The following is a 20,269-nucleotide window of genomic DNA, read 5'->3' as shown; positions in this document are numbered from 1 at the left end:
TTTTAGAAGTGGTCACATTAGATTCTCCCACCAAGTCCCTCAGCCTTTTTCTCAATTCTCGGCTGGTAGTCTTGTAAAAGTAAAGCTCTTTTTCCAGCTCTTCAATCTTTGCTTCATATATTTTGGTGTTTTCTGCAGTGACTTCACTGTCGTTATCTATGGTAGAAGTATAAAATTGATCAACTATAGTAGTATATTATAAGCAGAGACAATAGTAGTAAACTCTTGGAGGTGGACACAAGCTCAGTTAGATGGGTGAGCTGTGGCGGCAGTTTGCAAAAATTAGCTATTCTCGTTGATGGGCATACACACAGTTTGTGTGAGTAGTCCTTGCCTGTACAAATCAATGACAGGTGCCACTGCTGTCTACACGTAACTGCTTATCAGAGCTATTAAATGTGACTAGGGACTCTGACTGCCCTTGGACGCAGGCTGTTTGTGTCAAGGAAAGATTTCTGGCTGCACATAAACTGGCCAGTTTGTATGTGCCAATAGTACAGAGTACTGGTGTGCCCAGAGGCAGTGTGTAGACATCTCTAAATGCAGCATCCTAAACTCCTCAGATTACTCATCGAAATGAGTCCTTACTGTTGCAAAACCTGCCTAGCACTCAACACTGCTGGGTAGCCCTAAAACATCTAAACTGTAAACTAGGGGTATTGAATTAATCACTTGTCTACTGGGCACCTAAACCCCCCTCCTGCCCACACCAATTTTCAGCTTTTAGCGCTGTCACTCTTTGAATGACAATTGCACGGTCATACAACACTGTACCCAAATGAAATTCTTATCATTTTCCCCCCCACAAATAGAGCGTGCTTTTGGTGGTATTTGATCACCTCTGGGTTTTTTATTTTTTGTTAAAAAAATTAAAAAAGACCAAATTTAAAAAAAAACAAAAACAAAAAAAACAAAACCGTTTTATATTTTGTTAATATATTTTTCAAACAGGTAATTTTTCTCCTTCATTGATGTACGCTGATGAGGCTACACTGATGGGCACTGATAAGGCAACACTGGTGGGCACTGATGAGGTGGCACTGATGGGCGGCACTGAAGGGCATTGATAGCTGGCACTGATAGCTGGCACTGATTGGCACCACTGGTGGGCATTGGTAGGTGGCACTCATGGGCATTGATAGGTGCCACTGATCGCTGGCACTGATGTACTGGTGGGCACTGATTCGTGGCACTGGCAGGCGGTACTGGTCGGCACATATGAGGCGGCTTCGCCTCTTCCTCTTCGCGACCGACGTCCCTTCAACAGAAGCTGCTGTCAGCGTGAGAAGAAAAAAAAAAAAAAAGACAATTACCGATCTTCTGTTTACATCACGTGATCAGCAGTCAGGGAACGGGATCAACCCCTTACTCCGATCTGTGATCACCCGATTCTCATTGACTCGGGTGATCATTGCACGCCCCGCTGCGCTCCCTTAAGGGGGGTGTGGCGAGCATGCAAAGGGGAGGACGTCTATTGACGCCCTCCCGGCAAAGCAGATCCGCGCTGTAGTCATCATTTGGCTATAGCGCGGATCTGAAGGGGTTAAAATCCGTAAAATTTTCTTTCAGCAGAGGTCCGAATCACATTTTTGGGTGATGACCAAGATCCTTCACATCACAGCCCTCCCCTTCTTTATCACAATCCTGTTCTTACATCTGTGTCTTTAGTCCCCTTCACATCACACTTTTCCCTTCATGGTAGTGTCCTCAAGCCCCTGTCTCATCACCCCCTCAACCCCTTGACATCACACACCCCTTTTATTCACAGCAGTGTCCTCAACCATCTCTTCAAATCACGCCTCCACCCCCTTCCCACAGTACTGTCCTCTGCTTCCTTCACAATATTCCCTCCCAGTACTGTTCACCTGCCTCCTTCACATTAACCCCCCCTCACATTCCCCCCCCTCCCCATCACAGCATTGTTCCTCCTTCACATCACCTCCTTCCACACACACACACACACACACCACTGCCTCCCTTTCACGTCACCTCCATTTTCACATCACCCCCTTTCCCACCCCACAGTGCTCTTCCCCATTCACATAACACCCCCCCCCCCCCTCACAGCACTACCCCCTTCACACCTTCCTCTCCCCACAGTACTGCTCCCCTTCGCATAACCCCAGCACTGTCCTCTATCCCCCTTTACTCTCATACTTTACACAGAGCGGAAGCAAGACGCAGGACAGTCCTGGACTGAGGGCGGGGGGGCACAGCAGCACTGGACAGAGGGTGAGAGCGGGAGCTGCTGGGGTAAACTTTTCACATTAAGAAATTGGAGATTGTATGCTGGGACTGCCCTGCATCCTAGCAACCAATCATCTGTTGGTTAACTTGAAAAGTCAACTCAGGCAGATCCTGCTCCCTCCACCCCTTCAGTGCTGCTGTGTTTCCCACCCTCAAACCAGAATTTTCCTGCCCCTCGCTCTCAGCTCTGCTATGATAATGACAGCCAGCAAAGGCTGGGGGAAAGACGCGGCTCCTAGATGGTGCGATTGCAGCGGTCTGGATGGGACAGTGGGTCGGTCCACAGTCCACCATTTAGCGATGCCTGCTGTAAACCAACATTTACAACAGAGTTTTTGGATGCATACATTTACAAATATATGTAAGGTTACACCACCATAACAAATAGCCTTTGTAAAGTCTGCCTGTTACTTTTATCAATCTGACCACTCAAGCTTGGAGATGCATCAGCTCAAATTCACCCAAGGCAGATAAAGACCTTGAATGTGTATGTGCACCAAATTTATTGCATCCAAAAGTATCAGCCACTTGTAGCAATTTTAAGTCTTTAGCTTTGAAAAAGCTGTGGCAGTTAATATCACATAAATATTTGCAAATCTCTGCTACAAAAATTTGTCTTGGAGTATTTTGCAGGACACAGGATAGTATTCTGAAACACTGGGTTATACTACCACCTTCAGGAAATTGGACACTAGTAAGAAAAGCTGTATGGACAGCCCAGTATAACCCCTTCTCGTAGTGTGCCTCAGTTTAGCAGCATGTAATGGTAGAAGAGAGTCATAAGAACAGAGGAGAGGTACTCCAAGAAAAGGATTACAGGTAAAGCAAAAATCCTATTTTCTAATTCGTACATTACAGATGTTAACAAGGGCTGCTCAAGAGAGCCTACAGCACGTCTGAAGAACCTTACAACTGATACCAGCACTGAGGCCTAAAGATCCACCATGCAAAACTTAAATCTGTTGTAAACCCTTACCTATACCCAGCGAAGTAACTGGCCTTAGGTGATACATAGAGGTGGGACAAATCCTCCTACATAAATTTTACCTGTTTATTTGCAGCCATTTGTCCTCTACATCCATGTAAAAATCAGAGATAAAAAGGATTTTTCACAGACTCACAATGCAGGGGGTGGAGAGCTGCAGTTACACACTACACAAGAGCTCTGAGAGCGGATTGGAGCTTCACACAGGAACAGAGCTCTGGCTGTCAATCACAAGCTGTGTGCTGGAGATCCCTCCCCTGTTACCTCTTTAGCTCTTGGCATCAGGAAAACTGGTCAGAAGTAGTGACCCTTGCTGATAACAGAAGAATTAGACAGCAGAGAGAAATGACACTTAGTGTTTGGAGAGAGTCAAGTAGACACTATAGAAATATGTGCTTTGTTCAGATTTCATATCTGAGGTTTACAACCACTTTAAAGAACAAAAAGACCAGGTTACAGCTACACCTCCAACTCCATCCATAGACCTCCCTGTCTTGGAGGTGTTCCGTGACCTGACTGGGATTCAGATGTAGAAGAACTAAGACCGAGCAAAGAGATGGCGGAGAGAATGTCAAAATCCTTCAAAAGATTGTTTAAGACAAAGAGAATACCTAGTAGCCCCGTCCGACCCCATTGAAGAAATCTAACCAGTCTTGCATAGAAGCTGGATCATCTAATCCATCCTGGGGTGTGACTTCCCACCTCAGGCTGCGTAGAATAATCCTCTCTTTCAGTCTCCCTCCTGACGCTGAAGCAGAGATATCATCTTTGAGTGGGCGGCGCTCGTGAGCAGGACCAGGACATCGATATCCATCTGTCCCCGCAGAGGGCTATATCTGCAAGCCCATATGACCTCGCTACATAGGAGGTCCAACAAGTTCGGTAAGGGTACACCCATTACTACTCTTCCGGAACTATCGGTGGCTTTTGAAGTGTTCCTACATCCTTCACCTTTCCATCCTGATGTGATACACCAAAGGAACGGCTTATCTTTCTCATATACCTTTCCTTGCAATTCCGTTTTTCATGAACTGAATGTGACGTTTTTCAGGCTATCTGGATTTTAATTGTACTTTTGAACTTTTCACCCTTTTTCATATATTTTCCTTCACGGAGATGTGTTATAACTTGTAATTTGTTATCTTGCTGCACTGTGGTTTATTCTTAATATATACTACAGCTTCTGGTATTTTTCCAAGAAGCTTTTTAGTTGCAGATTTAATTTCACAATATATGATACATTTATGCTAGCGCACAATTTTTTGTTTATATATGAAGTTGGCTAGCCTGACCAAGAATTGGAGTATTCGCAAATCAAGAATCCCCGATTTTATTCAAAAGTTTGCTTAAAATTTGTAAGGATGTATAGCAGAGTGCATAGGGTTTATTCAATCTTCAGAATAGGGCTACAGGCATGCACTCTAGTTACTGGAGGAAATAAGGATCCATTAGGATAGAACCAGGATCCTAGGGCATAACCTTGGACTAGACAGCAAAGGTCTGGCAGATGGACATGGTCCTAAAGGACTTCTAGACGTTTATCCAATGGGTCTTTAAACATGGGGATGCCCTCAACAGGGACAGTTATGCCCTGTACACACGGTCGGATTTTCCGATGGAAAATGTATGATAGGACCTTGTTGTTGGAAATTCCAACCGTGTGTAGGCTCCATCACACATTTTCCATATGAATTTCCGACACACAAAGTTTGAGAGCTTGCTATAAAATTTTCCGACAACAAAATCCGTTGTCGGAAATTCCGATCGTGTGTCACAAATCCGACACACAAAGTGCCACGCATGTTCAGAATAAATTAAGAAACTAAAGCTATTGGCTACTGCCCCGTTTATAGTCCTGACTTACGTGTTTTACGTCACCACGTTCAGAACGATCGGATTTTCTGACAACTTTGTGTGACCGTGTGTATGCAAGGCAAGTTCGAGCCAACATCCATCGGAAAAAATCCATAGATTTTGTTGTCGGAATGTCCGATCAATGTCCGACCGTGTGTACAGGGCATTAGAGTATTGTCAAGGAAGAAAATGGCCAGCTCCACAACAGGGATAGTGTATTTCTTTAGGAAGCCCTCTTACATAGGATATTGCTGGGAAAAATGTTTAGGAGGAGCAAAGACTTTATCGGGTGTGTGAGAGATGACCAACAAGTGTACTCACAAAATTGCTGCTGGCGCAAAAAAGGTTAATGCTCTCTGTGGCCAGGTTACTGTAAGGCAGCAGGGAGCCAGTTAATGCCCAGGGCATCATAGATTTTATGTAGGTGCAGGACAGAAAGGCAACAAGGTCAATGCAGGTCTTGAGAAAATGGAGTATGCTTGAAACAACTGCCATAGAGGGGAATCACGCAGGAGCAGAAGGGCTCAAAGCCTGCATAGCTGCGCTAAAAGCAACTTAAGCATCCACTGCACACAAAAAAAATAGTGGCATCTCCCTTTCCCGCCATGGGATTGAAAGTGTTGTAGTCAGAACACAGCAGATTAACATTAACCACTTACGAGAGGCCAGGGATGTATGCACCAACAGGCTCCCTGTATGCAAGGAAAGAAAAACCCTACTCACCGCAGACAAGGTCCATAGAAGGCCCCATGTCACCCCACTGGTACATCAGGGGATAGAGACACAGGATCTAGGGTACATGGCCTGAGGCCAGTCTTCACCCCTCCTGCAGGTATAACTCCTGAGCAATTTTCAGGAACAGGGTTCTACCAGATGGGTGTACTGTGGCTTTAGCAGAGTCCAGTGCCAAAAGACATATTCACAAAGAAGGGGCACTTTCATTTCTCATCTGTGGAGAAAGTGTAGGTGCTGCGATTCCTGCCCACAGGAATGGCAGTTCATACATGAGAAAGAAAATGCACGCAACGCTGCCATATATCGCACACAAATACCTATACCTGTACAAGCACATAAGGAAATTAGGATGAAACAGCCTGAAATATTTATAACCGACAGCCAACATACCTTTAAAGTGCTGTAGAATAAGCTGCATCTTTTGTTCATGTTCCTTTTGTTGCTGGGTCATCCTCCTGTCAGTTTGCAGTGTAAGATGCTCCAAAGCAGACTCCAGCTCTCTCACTATATTTTCCTGCTCCGACACTTTCATAGTTAGCTCTTGGCACTGCAGCTGCAGCTTCCGTTCAGTCTCTCGTAGAGTCACAACCTAAAAAAAAAAAGTTTCTGTATGTTCCAAACAGTTGCATTCACAAATTTGTGTGGAAAACATGTACAGAAAAAAGCCTCCTTGAATCATCCCAACTTAACTGAAACTACTAGATGTGCACATTGTCAAAACATTTTTTACTTTACAGTACTTCTTCCTGTCCTTTCCACAATCCAGCATTTTATCAGACTTCTTTCTCTGTCCAGCTCCGGGGGCTTTCTTCAGGTAAAAGATGCTGGTGAAAAAAAGCAGATTTTGGGAGCAAGGGAGACACACACAGGTGCAGCATACAGTCTGCTGTCAGCAGCCCGTCAAAACCAATGACAGGCCAAAATACACGATGGGTGGACATTGTTCCGAGGGCTTTGGACCGTGTGCATTCAGGCACGTATTCAAGTACCAGCAAACCATTGATTAGGCTTCCAGATTTCCTGATGCCCTCAAAGTGTTCTTCAGCTCTTACCTAAAGAGATGAATGCGCGTACACACGGTCGGACTTTCCAACGGGAAATGTTCGATGTGAGCTTGTTGTCGGAAAGTCCGACTGTGTGTATGCTCCATCGAACATTTACCGTCAGAATTTCCAGCCTCAAATGTTTGAGAGCAGGTCCTCAAACTTTCCGCCAACTTCACTTGTCAGAAAGTCCGATCGTGTGTACACAAGTCCGTCGCACAAAAGCTCACGCGCGCTCGCAATCTAGCAGAAGGAGCTGCACTGGCTATTGAACTTCCTTTTTCTCGGCTCGTCGTACGTCTTCTACGTCATCGTGTTCTCACATTCGGAATTTCTGACATTTGTGTGACGTGTGTATGCAAGACAAGTTTGAGCCAACATCCTTCGAAAAAAAATCCACGGTTTTGCTGTCGGAAATTCCGATCCTGTGTACGCGGCATAACAGTAGGGATGTCTGTAGCTTTGACCACTAGCCTGTAATACTCCTTCATTACTAGGTCAATTTTTAGTGCTGTTATAGTTTGACTTGACTGTTAGTTCGTTATGAAACACTGGACTAAGATTCATTTTATACCATTTTTTTGAGACTGATAGAGCTTTCTTTTTGCGATATTTAATAATTACTGTTTGTTTTTACAATATTAAAGGGAAAAATATCAAGAGTGCTAAAAAAAAACAAAAAAAAAAAAACTGCTTCCCATGATTCAAAACATAGCAAACATGCCGAAACAGTAGGAAAACTCCCAAAGGGCCCCTTTTTGTAAAGTAAGCAGCCCAATAGTAGTGGTAATTGCACATCCTATGATACACATCGCTTTCTGTGACTACTGGGGGTTGGTGACTGGGCATGCAGGCCCTAAGTGCTGCATTGTGGAGGGACAGGGACCTCCCCGATACCTGGTAGTGCCAGTAGAAGGTATTTGACTGGCTGTAAAGAAGAGTTTTGGTGCCTGGATGAGCCTAGTAAACGTTGTGGAGGGAGATGTTGAGTTTCACATTTTTTGGTAGCATTGCATTAAAGCCAAAATATATAGTAATTCACTAAAAAAAAAAAAAAAAAAAAAGAAAAAAAAAAAAAGCAGAACTAAACCCTTCTATCCTTTTCAGCCATGGAAGCTGCCGTCCTAGCTTCTGTCTAAATGGCAACTGCCATGATGCTGAACATGTGATCATTTATGACACCAGCTATTTGATACAGAAGGAATAGGAGGGCCTTGCTCATGAAGCTTAGAATCTAAAGGGAGGGGGGAGGTGGTACAAAAGGTAATAGCTGCGGAAGATGATCTGATGGAGGTGACTCGGGTAAAGTTCCTAGGTGGAGGTGGGGTAGGCTTCCCTGAATAAGTGAGTTTTCAGAGGTCGCCTAAAGACGAACAGGGTAGGGGCTGACTGTATATACTAAGGCAGGGAGTTGCAGAGGATGGAAGAAGCTCTGGAGAAGTCCTGGAGGTGGGTATGGGGGGAGGTAACAAGGGAACTAGAGAGCAAGAGGTCTTGGGAGGAGGGGAGCATACGATTTGGGCGGTATCTGCAGAGAAGGTTGGTGATGTAGCTTGGGGACGATGTTGTGGATGGCCTTATATGTTGTGGTTAGTATTTTTAATTTTATATGGTGGGGTAGGGGAAGCCAGTGAAGGGATTGGCAGAGAGGAGCAGCAGTCACAGATCGATTAGTAAGGTGTATTAGTCTAGCAGCAGCATTTATAATAGACTGAAGGGGGGATAGCCTGTGTAAAGGTAGGCCAGTGAGGAGAGAGTTGCAGTAGTCAAGGCAGGAAATAACCAAGGAGTGAATAAGTTGTTTTGTGGTGTTATTAATCCGGAAGGGGCAAATTCTGGAAATGTTGAAGAGGTTAAGGCAGCAAGAGGTAGCCAGTGATTGTATGTGGGGGCTGTAGGAGAGGTCACAGTCTAGGATTACATTCAGCACCTTGGCATGTGTGGAGAGACCAATGGTTGTGCCGTTGATCTCAATGGTAAAGTCATAGGTAGGGGATCAGGGAGAAGGAAATATTACAAGCTCAGTTTTAGACAGATTGAGTTTGAGGAACTGGTGTGACTTCCATACTGATATGTCGCACAGTAAGTTTGTGATACGCGAAGAGATTGAGGGGGTGAGTTGAGGAGTGGAGAGATAGATCTGGGTGTCCTCAGCATAGAGGTGGTCTTGGAATCCATGGGAGGTTATCAACTGGCCCAGGGAAGAGGTATAGAGAGAAAATAGGAGGGGCCCAAGGATGGAGCCTTGGGGTACCCTAACAGAAAGAGGAAGAGAAGATGGTGTTGTATGTGACACTGAAAGTGCGATGAGATAGGTAGGAGAAGAACCAGGAAAGAGCAGAATCACAGAGGCCAAGGGAGTGGAGTTTGTTGAGGAGGAGTGGGTGGTCAACGGTGTCGAAGGAAGCAGAAACGTCTAAGAGTATGAGTATGGAGTACTGCCTGTTGGTTTTAGCAGTTGGTAGGTTGGTAGTAGGGCAGTTTCACTGGAATGTTGTGGGCAGAAGCCAGACTGTAGGGGATTGAAAAGGTTGTCAGTGAGGTAGGTGGACAAGGTGTTCAAGAAGCTTGGAGGCAAACTGGAGCAGGGAGATGGGGCTTAAGTTATTTAAACAGGTGGGGTTCAGTAAGGGTTTTTTCTAAGTATGGGAGTAACCGGTGCATGTTTGAGTGGGGAAGGAAAGGTTTAGGATAGAGTAGGAAGGTGGTCGCAGTAATTGCGAGGGGACAGGGTCCAGGGAACATGTGATGAGGTGGGCCGTGGAAAGGAGTTTGGCAACTTCCTCAGTGGTAACAGGGATAAAGGAGGAAAGTATTTAGTGGAGGTGTTGGAATTGGTGTGTTGGTTTGGGGAGGAAGCTGGGCGCTGGATATCTCATCACAAATTGTGTCGATTTTGTTTTTGAAATCATTGGCAATCTCCTGAGCAGTAAGCAAATTGGTGGTGAAGTAAGAAATTAAGGGTAGAAAAATGTTAACGAGAGGGTTTTGATGAGAGTGTTGTAGTAGGTTTGTTAAGCAAAGTGGAGGCAGGAGTTGTATTTAAGAAGGGCAGATTTCTAGGGATTTAGTTTTACACCACGCTCGCTCAAGGGCATGGCTGAGTCTCTTGAGACTTCTGGTGTCCTCTGTTTGCCAGGGTTAAAGCAGGCGAGGCCTGGTTCTGCATGTGGAAAGAGAAGCGAGTGTGTCCAGGGAGGATGACAGTATGTTGTTGTAGACAGAAATGGGCAGATTTGGGCAGGACAGGGGTGCGATTTTATCATAAAGGCAGTCCGTACCAGATTGAAGAAGAGAAGGATTGAGGTGGCGAAAGTTCCTGCGAGTAACTGTTTGCAGGTTGGTGGCATGGGAGGTAGGAGACAGGGAGAGTGTGAAACAGATTGTGAAAGTTGTGATCAGAGAGAGGAGAGGAAAGGGGGTGTTAGAGAGGTTGCAGGGAGTGCAGAGGTGGGAGAATACGAGGTCGAGAGTGTTGGTTTGTGTCCACTGTGTTAGCTTAAAAGAGGAGGTTAAGTTGAGTAGTTGAAAAGTGGCTGAAGTGTTAACATTGATTGGCATGTTAAAGTCACAAATATATAAGAAGGAATACCTTCTTATATACATTATTTCTATCTGTGTGGGAACACTTATATATGTTGGCGGCTTCTAACATCCTTCATTTTATCATTTTGAGTGAGTTTTTTTTGAGTGAGTTAGGTTTTGCGCATTAGTTCCCCCCTTTTATAAAGTCACAAATATGATGGCGGGTACTTAAGAGGAAAGAAAGTAGGGGTAGCCATGCAAAGAAGTCCTCGAGAAAGCGTGACACTGGGCTGGTAAATTACTGCAATGCTCAGACAAACTGGAGAAAAAAGATGAATGCAGTCCACTTCAAAAGAACAGAGGGAAAGAGAGGGAAGTGTAGGGAGAGCCTGGAAGGTGCTTTGTGGGGAGAGGAGAAGTCCAACTCCACCTCCTTTTCATCCTCTGGGTCTGGATGAGTGAGTCCAGAGGAGGCCATCATGGGAGAGGGCAGCTGGAGAGGCAGTGTCGGATTCCTAGAGCCAGGTTTCAGGAACAGCAAGTAGATTGAGGGAGTTTGAGAGGAAAAGGTCACCAACAGTGGCAACTTTGTTAGAGACTGAGCGGGCATTCCAGAGGGCACACATATGGGGGGCGGCGGCTCATGGAATCATGGGAATTGAGATAAGAGAATGGGAGTTATGGCTACTGTCAGAGAAGGTAGACTGACAATTCTGGGGATGAGAGTTGGCTGGAGGGATATCCCCAGACATTTGGAGTAGTAGGAGGGTGAGGGCAGTAATGTGGGAGTGGGATTTATAGGAGGGCAGATGCTGCAGTGAAGTGGAAGTGGTGACATTGTGTGGGCTCAGAATGAGCACAAGGTGATAAGTGCAGTAATATTGAGAGTGCAAAAGTGAGGGAGATATGTACAGGTTGTGGGGTGGAAGGGGGGGTTAAGAAATGAGAGTTTGAGGATAGAGAACGTTATTGCAAAGAAGATGATTAGCATGAGCCTGAAGTGGCAAGCTGTCCCAAGAGTTGAACTGAATTTATACTGGGATGGGAGGTTAAAAATTGTTCATTTAAGAGATAATAAAAAAGACACATGGTGAAAGTGGGGGTTTTCTGGCCTAAACAGAGTGCAAAGCAAGAGGGAGACAGCAAAATAAGGCTAGCCGTTTGATCTTGGGCAAGGCAGCATAATACAAATTAAACTTCCAAACAAAACAAGTACAAACACCAGTTTCAAAGTGTTAGCAAGGTAGAAGTTGAGTTCAGTCAAGCAATGTAGCCCAGTGCTTAAGAGAAGAGTGAGTTTAGTTGGTGGCTACCGATAGTTACAGCGAGGCAGATGTGGATTGCAGACAGGCAAAGTGGCTTTTGTGTTGCAGGGAAGGGTGTAAGCAGTTACCGATAGTTACAGCGAGGCAGATAGTTACAGCGAGGCAGATGTGGATTGCAGACAGGCAAACTGGCTTTTGTGTTGCAGGGAAGGGTGTAAGCATTTACCAATAGTTACAGCGAGGCAGATGTGGACTGCAGACAGGCAAAGTGGCTTTTGTATTGCAGGGAAGGGTGTAAGTAGTTACCGATGGTTACAGCGAGGCAGATGTGGATTGCAGACAGGCAAAGTGGCTTTTGTGTTGCAGGGAAGGGTCTAAGTAGTTACCGATGGTTGCAGCAAGGCAGATGTGGATTGCAGACAGCCAATGGGCTCCGGCCTCAGCCAATGAGGAGGGAGAGTCCCGGGACAGCCGAGGATCAGAGGGAGCTCAGGTAAGGATTGGGGGGGGGCGCTGCACATAGAGGGTAATGATGAAGGTAATGCATGAAGGTAATGCATGAAGGTTAAAAACATTCAGCCTTTAGAATCACTTGAAGTATGTTTCTGGTAAACACAAGCAGGTAAAAGTGCATAAAAAAAAATATAGAAAGTTTGCAGAATTTTAAAATTTGTGAAGTCATTTTCTATTAATCCTATATGTTGTGGATCTGTAAGTTTCATTTGTACAGAATACGTTATTAATCCCAAAGGGTAATTTTGAAATTGGTGCAACGCAGCCTCACTCAACAAAGACAACACAAGATCACAGCAAAGAACAGAAGAAGATACAAAAACACAACAAAATTACCAATAACAGCCATTAGCACCAAATAAAAGAAATTAAAACTACACTACAAATAAAACATCCATAAAATTAAAATATAAGACAGAATAAATAGAGTAAAGAGAGTAAAGAGAGTAAAATAAGTAAATGCATTTGTTTTCTCTGGCAGTTTGGTTGTCCTTAAGAGATGGGTCACAATGCATTTAGAATACCTCCTGATAGGACATAAAACCACCAAAGAATGTGTAGCATCACTTAGGCTTTATTCAAGAAGCTTTAAATAATGCTATTGAGAAACAGTTACCAGCTCCTACCTTTTTAAAGTACTTGACAAGGATAGATTTTGTCTCAGCAGCAGAAAAGGAGCTGAATTTTTTAATGACGTTGTTTTCACTCTGTGTGAGGATTTGAGAGGACTCTTTTAAGACCTGTTGTCGGCTTTGAATGCATTCATTTTTATACTCAATGGCAGCCTCCAAGGCATCTATTCCTTCTTCCAACTGGAACAAGATGTGCTCTTCCTGTGGAAACAAGTACATCAGGCACTCAGCAGTGTTTCTACTGTGCAGTAGACTCATTCATTCACTTCCATTTTCAGAATAAACTGACAAAACAGATTTTTAGGGAATTCTACAAATGTATTAAAAGCTTGCCCTCTGTGTGCTGAGAGACAAGTCAGGAGTTAAAAGGACCACTATAAGGAAACATATTGTATTCTGGTAATTATATGGGAACAATACCGGTAATATTAGCCTTTAGTAGCATATTATTGTTTCCACTTTTGCATGCAGGCCATTTGGTCCTCCATGCAAATTTTTATTTAAATCAGATTTTTTTGATTTTTATCAAATTTATTTTTTTTTTCAAATATAAAGTTTATTCAACTCCAAACTGGGGCGAGGAAGCATATAACCAAGTGCAAATACAGTTTAGGTCACATCAATTTCAACACAGCTTAGACAAACAAATGGCAGATACAATTACATGTGAGAGTGTGATTATTGGAACATATATTCATCTCTTAACTGAGCTCACACCTGATAAGCACAACCTTTATTTCAGGTAACAAAGTCAGGGTATTCCTCGCCTACTTTTTCCACTTTTCAACAAAATAAAGATAAGAAAGAAAAAGGCAAAAGAATCAAGGAAGAATTAGAGAGAACAGAGAAGAGGAGGGGGGGAGAGGGGAGGGGGGGAGAGGGGAGGGGAGAGGGCCTGGGAGACATGGCAAATCAACAAATTATACAGGACTGAGCCTTTGAGAAGTCCAAAGAAAAAAGAGAGGGTTAACTTCCAAGCAATTGTTGGCCTTCATCTGAATAGATGAAGAGATTCCAGATATCCCAAGTCTGTTTATGGGCCTCTTGTTTATGTTGCGCAGAAAGGATCAGGTCTTCCATTTTCTTGACCTCCTCGACTTTACGCAACCACAATGATATGGATGGGGGGCGACTTTGTTTCCAGAGAAGGGGAATACACCCTTTTGGTGCATTTAGTAAGTGACGTACTAAAGATTTCTTATATGCTTTGATGGGGATCGTGGATAAATGTAGGAGAAAAAATGTGGCATCGTCAGGGATGACAGTCTGTGAACCTCTGAGTAATGTGCCTGACTTCCTCCCAAAAGTTCCTCAACTGAGGACATGACCAAAAGATATGGATCAGGGTTCCCTCCTCCCCCGAGCAGCGCCAGCACCGCCCAGAGGAGGATGGGAAACATTTCTGTAGTCTGGAGGGAGTCAGGTACCAGCGTGTAAGCAATTTAAAATTAGCCTCTTGCACTCTGGTACATAGCGAGGATTTAAGGGAAAGGGTAATAATACGCTGTCTTTGAGCCGTTGAAAAGGTGAGATGTAAATCTCTTTCCCAGCTGTTCAAGTAGGGCAGCTGTGGTGGTATACTTGGCGAAATTAGCATCAAATATGTTTGAGAGAGAATATGCGCTAATGAACCTTCACCAGCACACAGCTCCTCAAAAGATGTAAGTTCCCGTGTGAAGTCCAATGGTCTAGAAAGGGAGTGCAGATAGTGATGTAGTTGTACCGCTTTCCGGAAAGGGAGGTGGAATGGTCCTGCAGGGTTGGACAGATCTGAGATGGAAGGACATTTCCCTTCCAAAATGAAGCTGGATACGTGATCACAGTCTAGTTCCCTTAGAGAGGAGAATTCCGTCGAGTACAGACCCGGGTCGAAGTTTGGGTTACCTAACACAGGGTATAGCGGCGACTTTTTCGTCGTGAGCAGAAAACGGAGAGCTGTTTGGTGGCTATGTCGCAAGGTGGTACCGATTAATGGGTGAGATTTTAGACTAATAGGTAGGTTGCCGTAGCACCACAGCGCACCCTTTAGGGGTATGAGAGATTGAGCCTGTTCGATCTGAACCCACAACTTAGATAAACTATTTCTCCTCCAATCCAATATGCGTCCTAGATGTGATGCTAAGTAATATAGTTTTATGTAGGGTAAAGTATCATCAGTGAACGACGTAAGCGGGGCTTTTTATGTGCCCATACAAATCTAATGAAAAGTGAATGGATCTTCTGAAAAAAGGAGGGTGGGATGTGTATGGGTAGTGCTTGAATGAGATAGATAAATTTTGGCAGTATGCTCATCTTAAGGAGATTACACCTCCCAAACCATGAGTGGAATCCTGAGTGCCACTTCTCTAAAAGTGCCCTGGTCTTCGTCAATAGAGGGGGGAAATTCAAGTCAAACGTCCGTGCTATGTCAGAAGGAATCCTAGTTCCCAGGTATTTTAGGTCGGTCTCAGTCCATTTGAAGCGAAAGTTGGATGTTAATTGATGTAATATGTGAGGGGGAACCGCAATACCCATTGCCTCAGATTTCGAAAAGTTTATCTTTAGATTTGATATTGCACCGTAAACATTGAATTCTCGCATAAGGTTCGGAAGAGAAATTCTGGGGTTCGTTAAAGAGAAAAGCAAGTCGTCAGCATATGCTGATATTTTGCAGTGCGAACCCTCAATCTGTAGGCCAGAAATATCCGGGTTTGATCTAATTGTGCATAAAAAGGGCTCTAGGGATAGGGCGAAGAGAAGGGGGGATAATGGGCAACCTTGCCTCCTTCCATTTCTTATGGGGAAGGGGCTAGATAGTACTCCATTAACTTTCACTTGAGCTGAAGGGTTGGAGTAGATATTACCAATCCAACGTAGCATCCTGTTGCCTAGGCCAATATGACGGAGCACAGAGAGCATGTAGCTCCATTTCACCCTGTCGAAAGCCTTTTCGGCATCTGTACTCACTAGAACACAGGGAATTTTCTCGGAGGTTGCTATTTGAAGTAGGTTGAGTACCTTTATGGTATCGTCCCTCGCCTCTCTGGAGGGTATAAATCCAACCTGGTCCAGGTGAATAAGGCATTGAAGATGCTGAGCTAATCTGGTCGCTATTATTTTTGAAAATAATTTAAGGTCCAAATTTAAGAGGGAGATGGGTCTATAGCTTCCGCAAGAACCTGGATCCTTCCCCTCTTTGTGAATTAATGAAATATGGGCTTTAAGGGTTTCCCCGGGAAAGTTTGAGTCTGCCCCTAGGGCGTTGAAAAGAGTCACCATTCGTGGACCCAAAATTGGTAGCAGGGTCTTATAGTACTGGGCGGTATACCCGTCTGGGCCTGGGGCTTTCCCTACCTTCATGGAATTGACCGCTATCTGTAGTTCCTCTAGTGTTATTGGTTCGTCCAGTAGAGTCTGGGATTCTATTGGGAGAGAGGGAAGATGGGAATCCCAAATATATTGGTCGATAATGTCTTGCGTGGGTGAGGAGTTATCAAATTTATTTTAATAAAATGCTTTTGGAGTAAAAATCTATCCAAATATAGTTTTCTATTTAAGATACATTAATAATTTAGTTTGGAGCTTAGTTATGTAGCATGAGGCTGTAAATTCTGCAATATTTAAATTTTTGGTAAAGTCATTTAAATTAATCCAAGCTCTGCAAGCTGAGATAACATGCACTGCATTGATGCATTCCCACAATTTGACAGTAACCATGAGATAAAACAAAGTTCAGGAATATTCCTTTATCCCATTGTTTTGCAAATCTATGTACACTACAAACTATGTTTGAATCGGTTCTGATATTGCTGTTTTACTAACCTGACAGCTTATTATTCTAAATAGGAAACATTCATTTTGTTTACAAATATTAAAGATTCTAACTACCAGTAAGAATAAGTTCTTACATTTAAAGAGCACCTGTAATTTCAGATCCTTCATGGCAGTGCCTGTTAGCGGGCATCCACTCACCTGCTGCTGCCACGTCCCTCACCTTGTTGTGTCACTGCCGCATCATCAGCCGTCCCATTAAAGTGAATGGGACTGTCGGTGAGTCAACAGCGGGCCAGAGATGACAGTTGCTCTTTAAAAATTATGATTTAAATCAAGCTGAATTAAATCAAGCCTTTTTTTTCAAATATACATTTTTTATTATAATGGGATTCAGTAGAGGCAAAATTCAAATACAACAATGGCATAAAACGGTCACAATTACATTTGCATATAGTGTCATCAGTCATGTCTAACCATTATATTAACGGAATTAAATCAATCAAAATATATTTTCGCTTATTAGCAGTGCTTTCAGTGTTTGAACTGCCTAATTCCTGTGGTTTATGTATCCCCAAGAACAGATGGGGCTAGAAACAAAAAAGGAAAAAAGGGGAAAGGGAGATAGATAGAGAGACCAAAGTTAAAAAGTTAGCGAGAAAAGCCAAGAGAGGAAAAAAGAAAAAGGAAGAGTAAGAAGGTTGAGTGGGAATGGGAGGGAATGGGAGGGAATGGGAGGGGGGGTGGAAGGGGAGGAAATGGGATAAAGAGGGAATCCAGATTGCGATGGACTTCTCGTCTCTGCCTGTACAGTTAAACTGATAGTACCCATCCACTCAGGATCCAAGCAACGTCACTCCATCGGATAAAATAAACATGTTCCCTAGTCTCCACATTTTGGTATGTTTTTCCTGTTTATTTTGCGCTGAGAGGACCAGGTCTTCCAACTTTTTTATCTCCTCTATTTTGCGTAACCAGGTCCCAATAGAGGGTGTTTGTTGCTTCCAAATCAAGGGAATGCAAGATTTGGCAGAATTCAATAAATTATGCACTATTGATTTTTGATAGTGTTTCGCTGCGATTGTGGTAACATGGAGTAAAAAGAAAGATGGATCGTTGGGAATATTATGGTCCGTAAACTTTTGGATTATTTTCCGCACCATCATCCAGAAGTGCGTTAGCTTAGGGCAGGACCAAAAGATATGAAGGAGCGATCCTCTGTCTGTTTGGCATCTCCAACAACTATCCGTGGTGGTCGGATAGAATTTATGTAATACCTGTGGCGTTTGGTACCACCTAGTTAGAATTTTATAATTAGTTTCCTGTATTTTTGTACACATTGATGATTTTAAGGAGAATCTAAGAATAATTTTGTCGTTCCAACACAGAGAATGAGCGATTTAAGTCAGCTTCCCACTTCTGTAGGAAGGACAATTGTGGTTGTTCAGATGGGGAGATAAGTAAGGAATACGTTTTGGATAACGCCTGTGTCAGACGCAGAATCAGGACATCCCCTCCTCCCTCTTTTTTTGAAAAGCATAGGCATGGAGACCGGCAGGTCCTGTCCGGTGTCTACATCGTAGGGCCTCCCCGACCCTTCCTCACAAGGAGGGCAAACCCTGAATATGTGTAGTACAGGTTGCCCGCTCACTGCTATGTAGGCTCTTCAATATCAAGTAGGTAACGCGCCCTAGGATAATAAGTGTGTTAGCATTCACTGCAGTGCACTGACAATATAGTGCACTCTTCTATCCATGTCAAGGAGAGGGTCCCATCCCCTCCATGCGGGAGATAATTGACCTGGACACTCTCTCCCATATATTCAGGGGGACTCACCATCCCCCCCCCCCCCTCAGGTAACATACAAAGGGTGAGAGGAGGGACAGGAGACCATTTTAGCACCTATTAGGTTACCAAGGGAAGCGGCATCTAGGAATAGGAATCGTTATACCGGGGAGGGGGTGATAAGAGTTTCGCACTGGGGCAGTGGCCTAAACGAGAGGCAGCAAGTGCAATATGAGCACTGATTATAAAAATTAAGGCTTCAAAACCTTCCAAGTATAGTAAGGATGGTGCAAGCAGATCACCCCCACCCGATAACCGACACAACCACCCATAAAGGCAGTACAATCATATACCTTTATTGTTAATGCACTATGATTTACCCCCCATCAGCCAATACAATTGTAAAAAAATAAATAAATAAAAAGTCACCCTTTTAGCGTAAAACCAGGTATCGGGTATTGTTTGGGAGCATACCCCGGAAAAATGTAGGCACAAAGACCCAAGTAGTTCAGTGTAGTGAGAGGCATTCCGCTGCTCCCCTTAAAATGATCAGGGTGAGTAGGGCGATAAGAGCAGTCCAAACATTGAGGTTCCCATGTCCACTGGGTAAGTTCCCATCCCAGAAGAAGCAGCAAACTGAACAACACCCTAGGGAGTCACCTTTTCAACGTCAAACCAGGTATCAGGTATTGTTTGGTAGCATACCTGGAAAAATTTGGGAACAAAGACCTAAGTAGTTCAGTACAGTGAAAGGCATTCCGCTGTTCCCCTTAAAATGATTAGAGTGAGTAGGGCGATGAGATCAGTCCCAACATTGAGATTCCCATGCCTGCTGGGTATGTTCCCATCGCAGAAGAACCCGCAGACAGTACCACACCTTAGTGAAGGAGCCGTGCTTCCAACCCTGTGTATGTCCCAGATCACTGCGGTAGGGGGGGGTTGGTGTCATTAGTTAGGGGGATGTCAGTAATAATAGGTAAAGCTTAGAACGGGGGAAATGGCTCAGTAGAGGGAAACATACTGACAGCAACAACATTTCTCTACAAGACTCAGCTGTTAGATCTCACATGAATCATCAGGCAATGTTACGCGGGAGCGGCGCCGACTCCTCTGCCGTCTGGGCGAAGGATTCCTCCAGAAGCTGGAAGTGGTAGTTCAGCCCAGCATTCAAGGTATAAGTTGAAGCCAGTCAGGCACCGTGACAGGATTGACCCCCATGAAGCCAAATAAGGCAGGAGGGTCTGCTGGTGCTTGTAGAGTGAATGATCTTTGCTCCCTCTGGAATGTTGCCGAGAGGGAAAAGCCCCAGCGGTATGTAACTCCTGTCTGTCGAGCCACTTCCAGCACAGTTCTGAGCATAGCCCATGTTGTAGGGCTGCCCTGGAGATGTTGGGCAGGATCTTGATCGCTGCACCATCAAACTTGATGTCTCTTTTCTCCCATGCCTTCCTTAAGATGATTTCTATGTGGGTATAGTGGTGTACCTGACAGATCACGTCCTGCGGCCCCTTCTGGATCAGATGAGCGAGGACCCAGAGCTCTGTGGATGCGGTCGAATGACAGGTTAGTCGGGTATTCGTCTCCCGCGACATTGCGAAAAATGGCAAGGGTGGTATCCGCCAGGTTCTCCATCCTCATTGCTTCTGGCAGGCCCCGGAGCTGTAGATTATTCCAGCAGCTCCGGTCCTCGAGTTCCTCCAGCTAAAGCTGAAGAGCAACCGTAGAGGTGGCTTGGGAGGCCTGTTGTGTTTCAACTGCCAGTACCTGTTGTTCAAGGGCTGATACGGATGCCTCACCCGCTCCCAGGCGATTCGAGAGAGCCTTCACATCTTTTTTGACCGTGGCGAGTTCTTTGCGTTGTGTGGCTTCTAATCTGCCAATGAGCGTTTCAATGTTAGATCTTGTAAAAGCCTGCAGGAGAGCTCTAAGCTCTGC

At 44.4% G+C, this 20,269-nt stretch overlaps 1 protein-coding gene across 1 annotated transcript in view; it reads right to left on the bottom strand.

Moving 5' to 3' along the window:
- KIF27 (kinesin family member 27) overlaps positions 1-20,269 on the bottom strand; it is a 156,464-nt gene that overhangs the window by 7,274 nt on the left and 128,921 nt on the right. Inside the window, exons 15-17 of the mRNA XM_073633656.1 lie at positions 12,794-13,000; positions 6,212-6,410; positions 1-156 (exon numbers count right to left, since the gene is read on the bottom strand). Coding sequence (XP_073489757.1) covers positions 1-156; positions 6,212-6,410; positions 12,794-13,000 — 562 coding nt within the window. The remainder of the gene's footprint in view (positions 157-6,211; positions 6,411-12,793; positions 13,001-20,269) is intronic.

This window comes from Aquarana catesbeiana, linkage group LG01 (assembly GCF_042186555.1).
Source record: "Aquarana catesbeiana isolate 2022-GZ linkage group LG01, ASM4218655v1, whole genome shotgun sequence".
Taxonomy (NCBI): Eukaryota; Metazoa; Chordata; class Amphibia; order Anura; family Ranidae; genus Aquarana; species Aquarana catesbeiana.
This window is presented reverse-complemented; position numbering and strand designations above follow the sequence as displayed.